Source organism: Limulus polyphemus, unplaced genomic scaffold, assembly GCF_000517525.1.
Source record: "Limulus polyphemus unplaced genomic scaffold, Limulus_polyphemus-2.1.2 Scaffold2072, whole genome shotgun sequence".
Classification (NCBI taxonomy): Eukaryota; Metazoa; Arthropoda; class Merostomata; order Xiphosura; family Limulidae; genus Limulus; species Limulus polyphemus.
The window spans coordinates 195,355-207,664 of record NW_013667682.1 but is presented as its reverse complement, the minus strand read 5'-3'; the positions used below and the strand labels follow the sequence as shown (position 1 = coordinate 207,664).

The window sequence follows — 12,310 nt, the reverse complement described above, 5'->3', positions numbered from 1 at the left end:
ATTACTGTTGATCTATGATCAATAGAACTCTAACCACAGTAAGAGATTATTCATATCCCATTCAGGTTGCTATATTACTGTTGATCTGTGATCTATAGAACTTCCAGATCACAGTAAGAGGTTATTCATATCCCATTCAGACTGCTATATTACATTAATGTTGATATGTGATCTATAGAACTTCCAATCACAGTAAGAGGGTTATTCATGTCCCATTCAGACTGCTATATTACATTATTGTTGATCTGTGATCTATAGAACTTCCAATCACAGTAAGAGGTTATTCATGTCCCATTCAGACTGCTATATTACATTAATGTTGATATGTGATCTATAGAACTTCCAATCACAGTAAGAGGTTATTCATGTCCCATTCAGGTTGCTATATTACTGTTGATCTGTGATCTATAGAACTTCCAGATCACAGTAAGAGGTTATTCATATCCCATTCAGACTGCTATATCACATTAATGTTGATATGTGATCTATAGAACTTTCAGATCACAGTAAGAGGTTATTCATGTCCCATTCAGACTGCTATATTACATTATTGTTGATCTGTGATCTGTAGAACTTCCAGATCACAGTAAGAGGTTATTCATGTCCCAATCAGGCTGCCTACCTATTATTATATTAGCATAATGTGCTTCCTTACTCAAGTAATAGAAAATCTCACTGTATAATTTGGGACCATAGGTACTTATAAAGGTGATGGTTGAATCCCACTACTCGGTCAGATAAGAGTAGCCCAAGAATTTGTGATAGGGTCTTTTGACTAGTTGCTTTCCATCAAGTCTTATGTTCAAAAGTAGGGATGGCTAGTGCTTGTGATGTAATGGTCAGCTACCAGCATCTCCTAGAAAAAAATACACAGTAAAAAAATCATAAGTGTACCTGCAAAAGATGACCTGACTTTAAAATAACCCTCTTTCATCAACGTTCACACATTACATTCATCAGCAATGATTTTACATGATGTCTGGAATACATTGTACAAATTGTAGTGCAAAACCAATTTTTCAGTATCAAAACCAACAGTGTATACAACCTTAGTGCTATAGTATGTTAGTAGTAAAACCTTCAACCAGTTTTTTCTTCAATAACATGGTTTGATGTTAATTCGTCACTAAAACCACTTTGTGATATTAACAGTAATATTTGTTTAAGAACACAATTTTCAGATAGGGTTTGTCTTTATTATTATGCTGCTTTATATTAGTTTTTCATCAATAAATTAAAAACTGTGTATCATATTTTGTCTAGTATTAAGCCACTATTAGGTTGTGTTTGTAGTAAAGTTTTTTGCTACTGAAAAGAACAGAGAAAATATTTTATCCCATTTTTTTACAAGCTTTGTAATTTGTTTTGTTTTTTAAATTGCATGTCATTATCTAAATCCAACAGGTTAATTATCAACAAAAAAGAAAGGAAACTGAAGAAAGGTTCTGGATTCCACTTAGATCTGATGTTAATCAGTTACATGGAATTAGCATGTGCCATTTTAGGAGGTCCATGGATTTGTGCTGCCACTGTGCGGTCAGTTTCTCACGTGGCCAGTCTGACTGTGATGAGTAGAACTCATGCCCCAGGAGACATGCCTCATGTTATTGAAGTGAAGGAGCAGAGATTAACAAATCTAACAGTCTCTCTTCTGATTGGTAGGTTAAAGTAGTCTTGGTGTTATTAATTTAGACTTGTACAGAGTATCTGAAAAGCCTGAACCATAGTTGATTTGTGATATGCGACTGATTATGGCACTGTCAAAGCATGAGAAGGTAGAGTTAATACTACTATTAATCCAGACTTATTTCTAATTACAAGAACATCACGTGAAACACATTCTCTAAAATTTGTTGAAGTGCCTATGGTTCCAGACTTTTTGGACACCCTATACTTCAACTCAATCATAAAAATTGTGTTGAAATAATATTTGATCTCTTGGAGCTCTTTCCAAAAATTGAAGTAGATACATACACCCAAATGTTTCAAATGTGTGCTGAAGTGTTTCTATCAGAGAAATTAAGCTGAGAAAAGTCATAAAGGTGAACTACAAAAAAAAAACTTATGATATAGTCTTTTGTATTCTATTTTCATTTACACTGTTTCTTACTGCATGTACCATGAAAGAATACTTTGAGGCAAATAAATGACATTCAGAAATATTCACTTGCTGTCCTGTTTTTTGATGTATAGAAAAAAAAAAGAGTCTGTAATTTGTATGTTTGTGATAAATCTGCCATTAAACTATGAGGAAAATGTATAACTTGTTTCAAGCCGTTTTCTCACTAATACAAGTATTTTTTGTTGTTTAAATATGAGTTTCTTGGTTAGTTATAAGCAGTAGAAGATCAAAGAGCATGTTACATGTTAACTCGGTACAGAGTTACATTCAAACTTTAATTAAAATGATTTTGTTAGCAATGTCTATTAATAAACTTCACATCAAAATGTTACTTATAATTCGAATTTTTATATCATCTAAGTTTTAATTCTTAATTTTAAAATGAAATATTAAGTAAATTTTAGTCATGACTTCTCTATAATGCACTTGTCCTGCGATTAACCCATCTTAGATTTTCTTACTATTATTTATATGATTTTCTGTGTGTTTAACTACACACACTGTAGATATTTACAAGCCAGAAAATAAAATGTTAAGTCCATATGACATGCCTTACTGTATCATTCTGTGTTAAAGAATGTCAGTAATTCCCTCTGACATTGGATTATTTACATTCAGTAGAAAGAACAGGTTTTCTTTACGAGATTTTTTATTCTCATTATTTTCATATTTAGCCTCAGTATCATTGTTTGTGATCATGGTTCTCACCTCAAGCAGCTAACAATTATTTTAGCCTAGTTTTTTTTGTTCTAAAATGCATATTTGAAATAAATCTGAATTATTTTATAGGCAACCTAAACTGTCATAAAAAAAAAGGTAGGTTTAAAATGCTGTATTTTGATGGCAAAAGACCAGAGTTCAAACATAAGTGCTAAATTTCTTGTTTTTATGCATATATTTTATTCATTGTTATATGTATTTTGATGAAACTAGCTAAAATGTAAAAATTAAGAGGTTAATTAGGTTAGATAAGAAAACTTGACACAATATTTAATATTGTACGTTGTGGCAACTACAAGACTTATCATAGTATGAATGTAACATGATTGTTTGTTTACATTATGCTTTCCTGCTGTCTTTAATGATTTTTTTATGCACTCTGAGATAGCTTAACTACACATGTAAAGCAATAAACTGAATGAAAACTGATGTGAAAGGCTAATAGCTTTCTCTGTTAGATAAGGTAAGCGTAATTGTCTGTTACAGTATGTAGTCTTTTCAACATTGATTTTGTATTTTCCAACTTTTCATTTTACCCTACATTACTAATTTAGCTATAGTTAGCATTAGGGTAGAGAAAATAACAGATAATATATAAAAATTTCCTTAAAAAAAAGTGAATGATGTTCATTTAGGAGGTTCCAGAGGTTATGCTGTTGAAATATGAAAACTGTGAAATGAAAAATATTTTTATTTGTAATATGAAACTCACCTTTCACTCAGACTGACTCGGTAAAGGTTCATAAGTTCACAGACAAATCTTTAATAAAAATTTTGTTGTTTTTTTTTAAATCTGATTTTTTAGGTACAACAGACTTGTAATGTTAACTAAAAGTATGCCAAATTTCTTGAAGGTACATATACTACAATCAGACAAATCTTTAATAAAAATTTTGTTGTTTTTTTTTAAATCTGATTTTTTAGGTACAACAGACTTGTAATGTTAACTAAAAGTATGCCAAATTTCTTGAAGGTACATATACTACAATCAGAGTTATAGAATGTATAGTTTCAAGTTTACAAGGTTGGTCAAAATGACCAAGCCCACGTGCATAGAGTTAAAGGGAACGTGTTTCTCTCTTTATTGTTGAATATTATCTTAAAGTCACTTTGCAAAACATATAGGCAGTCCTTAGATCACAAAATTGTTCTGAGATTTCATGTATAACAATATTACTGCACTGTTTGTTAAAACTTCTATAAGAAAAAAAAATAGATATGATCTTTCTGGTTCCTTCTAGGCTTGTCAGTTCTGATGGCTCCTCTTCTCAGGAAGGTTCCTGTAGCCGTTTTGTTTGGAGTTTTTCTGTACATGGGAATTTCATCCATGAGTGGAATTCAACTTTTTGAGAGAATTCAGCTGCTTTTTATGCCAGTGAAACACCATCCTGCAGTACCTTATGTTCGTAGGGTAAGTTCTACAAAACAGAGTGTTTGTTAACAGTGAAACACTCGTGTTGTACCTTATGTTTGTAAGGTAAGTTCTACAACAAACAGAGCATTTGTTAACAGTGAAACACAATCATGTTGTACCTTATGTTTGTAAGGTAAGTTCTACAACAAACAGACGTTTGTTAACAGTGAAACTCCATCGTGTTGTACCTTATGTTTGTAAGGTAAGTTCTACAACAAACAGACGTTTGTTAACAGTGAAACTCCATCGTGTTGTACCTTATGTTTGTAAGGTAAGTTCTACAACAAACAGACGTTTGTTAACAGTGAAAATCCATCGTGTTGTACCTTATGTTTGTAAGGTAAGGTCTACCACATACAGAGCATTTGTTAACAGCGAAATATTGTACAAACAAATAAAAGATGTTTACACTTGAGAAAAATAATCCTTTACCACAATATTTTGTTTGGAAATTGAGTTAGAATAACTTTCTATATGGACATCTTTTTATGTGCATGTCACATGGTTTTATTGAATTACATTAAAAATTTAATTAAACTACTTTATTATTATGGTATATGAACAAACTTGGCATAAAAACATAGTTAATAAATCAAAGTTTAATATTATATAAGTTTTAATATCTTAAATTTATAAGAAAATATTTTTTTAAATCCTCAATTTCACCCTAGTAAAAAATTGTGACATTTGCTCTCTAGGTATCTCCTCTTCTCTAATTTATTTACCACTCCTTCAAAAATTACAAAATTTAATGTAAATTGCTCAATATAATATAGTTATCACTTGGGCAAAGCATACTTTTTATAGCCTTCAATCTTATTTTGTTACCTAGCCATAAAATAGAAAATTAGACCCCCTCTTGCCATGCTCACCTTTCACATCCTTTCTTTCACAAATTGCCAGTATTTCTTTTTGACATTTAATACTAAATTATTTATAACAAATATAAAGCTAAAGTTTTGATCTATCAAATGACATATTATATCATGTTGTATTTTGTACAGAGAATTGTCTATTTCATTTCCAGTTGAAACTTTATTCCCATGGGAAACACATCAATAAGTTTAGCTGAATTTTTAATGACCTTTATTGCATAGTTAGAAAGCCAGAAAAATTATGATAGTTATTGAATATTGTCTGCATTTTATGTGTTATTGTTCTGTGTTCTTTGGTGTATTACTTAATTAAATAAATTTAGTGCAGTAGTACCATTAGTATAAAAAAGTAGGGTTAAGTGTCATCGACAGTTGATAGCAAAAAGAAAGAAGACCCAGATAAGTACTTTATTTCTGATTTTACTTTATCTGTTGTTATAAAAGTAACTAAAAGGTAAAAATTAGAAACTTTTAGGTTGAATTAGGTAAAATAAATAAATAAAATAATTTTTCATGAGGTATACTCATGAATAGCCCATGCATTATGTAATTGATAGGGTAATGTGAGCTACATGTTTGCCACGTGACTTGCAACTTGTATTTCATAAATATTAGTTAGATACTGTTCAAAGGACAATAAAACAGTAAAATTTAAATATAAACAGATGTATACTGTTACGAGTTTAAAGACATTGAAGGTAAACAAATGTAGTTTCATATTAGGATTTAAAGTCATTTCAGAATGAAAAAAGAGTTATTTATATTTATTTCATATTTTTTATGGTGGTTATGAAGTCGGTCAAATTGACCAACCTCGTGTAAAGTTAGGGTAGAAAAAATAACATAAAATATAAAGTTTTAATGGAAAAAAGTTTGACATTTATTTAGGATGGTTTAAAGATTATGCAAATGAAATTTGACAATTGTCAGATGCAAAAAAAGTATTTTTTAATCTTAACATGAAAATTATTTTTCACTTACTGTAGACTCTCACACACAAAACAAACAACTCAATGTTTTCTGAAAGCTTGCAAAATATTGTGGAGATACAGAAAATATAAATTATGTTATGGAACCAAAAAGGTCAATTTAGGTTCATACATTTGGCTGATTCAACTGAGCCCGTTGTGAAAGTGAAAAAGTAATTAAATGTTTTGCTGGTTATTTTGTTGTATTTTATCTTTATTTTAGAACTACATTTAATGCAAATTAATGTAATAAGATTTTGGAATTTTCCAAAGGTTGATTTGACTGCATGAAACTTTTTTATCTTGTTTCTTTGAAAAATAAAATAACAAAAAGCATCTTTAACCCATTCACTGTGGCTGGGACATATATATATTTCGCAGTGCTCCCACCCCCTCACACTGTGACTGCGACAAATGTTTCCCATTGTCGACACTATTTATTCCTTCTTCTACTGGGTCGCGGTTCGTCATCTTTACTGTCATCACTAGATGGAGAGCTAACATCCTTTTGTACCGTTGCCTTTTCATCATCATGCATTTGAAGACTACTTGACTCACTTTCACTATCTTCTAAGCTGTCTGAGTCAGTTGCATCAAGCAGTATTTACGTAGTGATTAGGGTTACAACTCACTGCTCTAGCGATGCAGGCACAGAGTTGTCATACATTCTGCTTAGGCATCTTGTTGGTTACTGAAGGACTGAGTGGAAAACATTGAGGGAAACCATATATCAACATTAAGTGGGATAGCAATAAATACTTTCACACTCATTTTACTCCCATACGTAACGCGTTGCAGTTTTGAATAATGATGGGCAACCTTTGTCCCAATCAAAGTATGAGGGGGATGGGATCACTGGGAAGTATACGTCCCAACTGCAGTGAAAGGGGTAATTCTCAAATTTTTTTATCATAAGTGAGATAAAGGTTCAGTATTTGAGTGAAATAGAAGAATAAGATAAGAGTAAGGTCGAAAACAATTGACTTGAGAGAGAATAAGATACTAAAGAGTCAATTATGAAAAGATAAAAACATAGTTGTGTTTTATTTCTTTTGTCAGCTTATCATTCACTCAGAATCAAATAGATTGTACTTCCATTAATTTCAAGTTCAAACATGGAAGGTGAATATATATACAGCTTACATGTTTGTTTATCCTTTGGATTGATTTCAGGTTCGAACATGGAAGATGAATATGTACACGTTAATACAGCTTGTATGTCTTGTCATCCTTTGGACTGTTAAATCAACAGAAGCTGCATTAGCCTTTCCTTTTGTACTCCTTATGATGGTGCCTGTCAGGCTGCAGTTAAAATGTTGTTTCACTGAGAGGGAACTTCATGCAGTAAGTACCAGCTATGTTTTAAAAGTTAGAGTATTTTTGAAATAAGTAAACACCTTGGATCACTAAAGGTTTATTAGGCTAGTCTAATATAAATATAGTAGAATATCCCAATAATATATATTTGTAACAGGCTGTCCCAATAATTTACAAGTATAAATTATTGGGACAGCCTGTTACAAGTATAGATTATTGGGATATTCTATTACAAGTATAAATTATTGGGACAGCCTGTTACAAGTATAGATTGCTGGGTTATAGTCTAATATAGATATAGATTATTGGGATATTCTATTACAAGTATAGATTATTGGGACAGCCTGTTACAAATATAGATTATTGGGTTATAGTCTAATATAAATATAGATTATTGGGATATTCTATTACAAGTATAAATTATTGTGACAGCCTTTTACAAGTATAGATTATTGAGACAGACTGTTACTAGTATAAATTATTGGGACAGCCTGTTACAAGTATAGATTGTTGGGTTATAGTCTAATATAAATATAGATTATTGGGATATTCTATTACAAGTATAAATTATTGGGACAGCCTGTTACAAATATAGATTGTTGGGTTATAGTCTAATATAAATATAGATTATTGGGATATTCTATTACAAGTATAAATTATTGGGACAGCCTGTTACAAGTATAGATTATTGGGTTATAGTCTAATATAGATATAAATTATTGGGATATTCTATTACAAGTATAAATTATTGTGACAGCCTGTTACTAGTATAAATTATTGGGACAGCATGTTACAAGTATAAATTATTGGGACAGCCTGCTACAAGTATAGATTATTGGGTTATAGTCTAATATAGATATAGATTATTCTATTACAAGTATAAATTATTGGGACAGCCTGTTACAAGTATAGATTATTGGGACAGCCTGTTACAAGTATAAATTATTGGGACAGCCTGTTACAAGTATAGATTATTGAGACAGACTGTCACTAGTACGAATCGTTGGGACAGCCTGCTACGCTTATGGACAATTGTGTCAATAAGCCCACAATCAGTTAAAAATTATACAAAAGAAAGAAATTCAAATATTACGAGACAGTCTAAGAAACACTGTACATTTTGAAAATCATATTATATTTTTAATATACATGATGTATATGGCTGTTCAGATTTCATTTATGGATGTTTACTCTCTTATTGTAGCATTATGTTTGGATTAAAAATATTTTGTTAACAGTAGTACAATATTCCGTGTATCTAATTAGCATACCTTTAAAACTATTAATCATAAAGAGCTTGTTTTCTTCCTTTAAACTTGTCTAAAAAGCATGCTGTAAGGTTTAATTTTACATTTAAACTGTATATTGGATGTATGAATTTGTTTTGTGTATCACAAACTTGACCTAATCCTAAATAAATTAGTTTATTTCTCAATGTTATCCAACTGTGATGTGTTTGTCATCAGTTCTTTTTTCTTACGTGAGCTTAACGTATCAAAATGCATGAATATTTCTCATGGTTATCCATGGTGTATGCTTTTCATCAGTTTTTTTTTATGTGGGCGTAATGTGTAAACAAGTGTCAACGAAATAAATAAGAAGAGTTATTGTTGTGTCACCCATGAGTGTGAACCTGGGATTTCTTTCACATAAAATAAAAGCTCTACCTAATTAGCTATATAGGGTCAACCCACTAGCAGTTGCTAGTAAGTCACTTTTTAATAACTCAAATTAACTTATGGTTATCGAGTGCACATTTCACTCAAAGTAATCATACCTTGACTAAATTTCATAACTTAATTGTATTTCTTTTTTTTTTTCTTTTGAAAATTATAAGTAGAAAATTAAACAGTTTTGTTTTACTCTTTACCGTGTTACGAAACACCAGAAAGATGGGTAAGTAAGGTTTTGTCAAATTGGTAAAACAACCATCACGTATCTTGTGCCATTTAATTAATAAAAGTGATAAACCTTTTAAACCACAATTATTTATTACTGTAAAACAAGGATATTTTGTTACATGTTTCAACCAAATTTTTTTTTATCATCATCAAAATATCCTTGTTTAACAGTAATAAATAATTGTGGTTTAAAAGGTGTATCACTGTCGTTAATGTAACGTTCTTTATTAGTTTTTACAGTAACCATTCCATTGTGTCTGTATGTTTCAGTTAGATGGAGAGGAAGTTGACAAAGAAGTTGAAGATGAACCAGACTTTTATCAGCAGATATTGCCATAAAAGGTGTATCACTGTCGTTAATGTAACGTTCTTTATTAGTTTTTACAGTAACCATTCCATTGTGTCTGTATGTTTCAGTTAGATGGAGAGGAAGTTGACAAAGAAGTTGAAGATGAACCAGACTTTTATCAGCAGATATTGCCATAAAAGCACAATCAAGTTGTGTGCATTATCAAAAAGATGAGCTTGTATTAAAAGTAAGGATATTTAGTATCACCATTTTGTATGAGGTCTGTGATAATTATGAAAGACTGGAATATTTTGTCAAGGAAAAACATTTTTGAGACTGTTCGTCTCGTGTTTGTGTGTATGTAAATGGAACAGTGGTGTCAAGATTATATATTTTCTACAAGTAATTGTACAAGGCATTTGAACTAGATAAGTTTGACATTATAGTATAGGGATATACGTGTTGTTTACAATATATATCACTAATGGTGAACTTTGCAAAATGTTTTATTGTATTGGTTTTGGTGATATTATGAATGTTGTCCAGGTATTTTAGTGTATTTATTCAGAAAATGTGAATGTTGTTACCACTGACTTCAAACTGCATTATGACCCCTCTCATTAATAGATAGACCTTATCATGATTCAGGTAATTATGGGACATTTATATGGCATTTGTTGAATATCCTTTTGGTTAAAAGTTTACTATTATCTGTGATCCAGGCTGTCGTAGAATCTCTCCAAATAGATCATGATAATACTCAGAATATCCCTGATTCAGTTTCCTCATCAGATATTATCATTAAGCTCTAAGGATTCAGGATCTTCCAACACTGGAATATATTGTTGGGCCAAAAATCTTTATTTAACAGATTCTTTATAAGAACCAACCCCAAAACTTAAATACCTTCAAATCTTTCAACAGTTGTATATCAAATATTGACATATATTAATCAGAAAACTGTCTTTGGCTCAACTGATACCATTATCAGAAAGTCTTTATTTGTTTTGAGCCAAGGAATTGATACGTATCTTAGTAGATATATGATTATAATATTATTATTATGTATTCGGTAACTGTAATATTTCATAAATTATGTTTTATTCAAGAAGGCATAAATGTTTAAAGTTATGTCTATTAAAAATTCTTTCCTTTTAGATATAAACTTGGTATAGAAACATTAGTTTTACTACTGTAAAAGGCATTTCTAAACGTAACTTTTTGTGACAACACTTTGAAAGTGAATAAAACGAGCATCATGCAGTTAAACTCTTGTCACACAATATATTGTCTCTGAAGGTGAAAGAATTTTTGAATGTGTCAAAAGCTTTATATAGCTATATTCATCACTGAGTTAAAAGTAGAGTGTAGAAAAAGGAACTTGGGTTCAAGAATAGTAGTGTGCAAATGTTTTTGAAATCAATAAAAGATGTAATGATAAGAAACGTTCATTTAAAAGAAAAAAATAACTTTTTTAAAAGGTATGTAAATTACTAAAAGTTTTTAGAAGACAAAAATCCATTTATATACATTTTGGAAGTGGATGGGACACATTGATAATTTGTGCATTGAGAATTTTGCAATTTGTTCAATTTTTCACCTCTACTTTTATTCAATTCTCAGTCAACAGATGGCAACAGTGTGTTCTTCACTAATAGCAGACATGTTTCCTTGCAAGATTTCTTTGTTTATTTTTACCTCGTTTCTTTTCAAGTTGACTGGTTTTACGTGAAGTAGTCTATTTAAAATCTCATTGATAGTGACTTCTTTATCCATAACTGTGTGTGCAAGTTAAGTCTTCTCCTCTCTCTCTTTATAATTTGTGCAGCACTACAATTGCAGCCATATGCAGAGGTCACACATTCGTTGTGAGTCGGGTTTCTGTCTCCAATCTCAACCAACTCGTCAGCATCAATAGTTACATGTCTTCTGTTCACCCTTCTTCTTAATGTTGTCCTCTTAACACCTTACAAAAGTATAAATGTATTGTAAAAGTTAAATGTAGGCTTTATTATTTCAAAACAGATTTTTATATGAGTAAGAAAGGAAGGCCTTCCTGATTCATGCTTTCAGTCTACTTGGTCTAATGAAGTTGAAACTTTATCCTTGAGTCAGATGTTACCTACTTGCTCAAAAGGAATTGAAACCTTCTCCTTGAGTCGTAAACTTTCCAACCTTGTTACATAGAAACAAATTACTTTTTGACACACTGATTATCTAATATTATTTCTTTGGTTAAGTAGTTGCACCACATATAGTGTTGCAACTTGAAATACAGCATCCTGTAATAACAAAATAGAAATCATTCATGGCTGAAAATATTTTACAAAAGCATTGGAGTGAAAGTTAAAAAATATAACCTTAACTGTAAATATCCCAGTATTTTACAGAACATAGAATGTAGGAAAGACTCCTCATTACATTTGATTCCCCCAATATGCAACTGAAACTGTTTGAAAATTTGTACAAAAAATTAACCACTGAATAGCTTTCATTAAAGACTAAAGTATTATATAATTTCTGATCTAAGTACAAAATTTTATTTAAATACTTATTTCTTGAAATTATTTTAGTGCTTAAAGATGATTCGAAAAGGAAAGTATAGTTAAAAATGCCAAATTTAACAAATTCTCTAATCCTAAAATATAAATTTATTTGTTTTTTTTTCCTAGCATTTCCTGACAACGAAATCATAGTAAATGTC

At 30.6% G+C, this 12,310-nt stretch overlaps 1 protein-coding gene across 3 annotated transcripts in view; it reads left to right on the top strand.

Moving 5' to 3' along the window:
* The window catches only part of LOC106465851 (anion exchange protein 3-like), a 22,766-nt gene extending 11,732 nt beyond the window's left edge, over positions 1-11,034 (top strand). Inside the window, exons 6-10 of one of the 3 annotated variants that reach the window (XM_022393807.1) lie at positions 1,405-1,658; positions 4,084-4,253; positions 7,273-7,443; positions 9,588-9,659; positions 9,807-11,034. In XM_022393807.1, coding sequence (XP_022249515.1) covers positions 1,405-1,658; positions 4,084-4,253; positions 7,273-7,443; positions 9,588-9,656 — 664 coding nt within the window. In that variant the 3' untranslated portion in view covers positions 9,657-9,659; positions 9,807-11,034. Of the gene's footprint in view, positions 1-1,404; positions 1,659-4,083; positions 4,254-7,272; positions 7,444-9,587 lie in introns of all 3 variants that reach the window. The other 2 variants (XM_022393808.1, XM_013926093.2) reach the window with 2 other exon arrangements.
* The last annotated feature ends 1,276 nt before the right edge of the window (positions 11,035-12,310 follow it).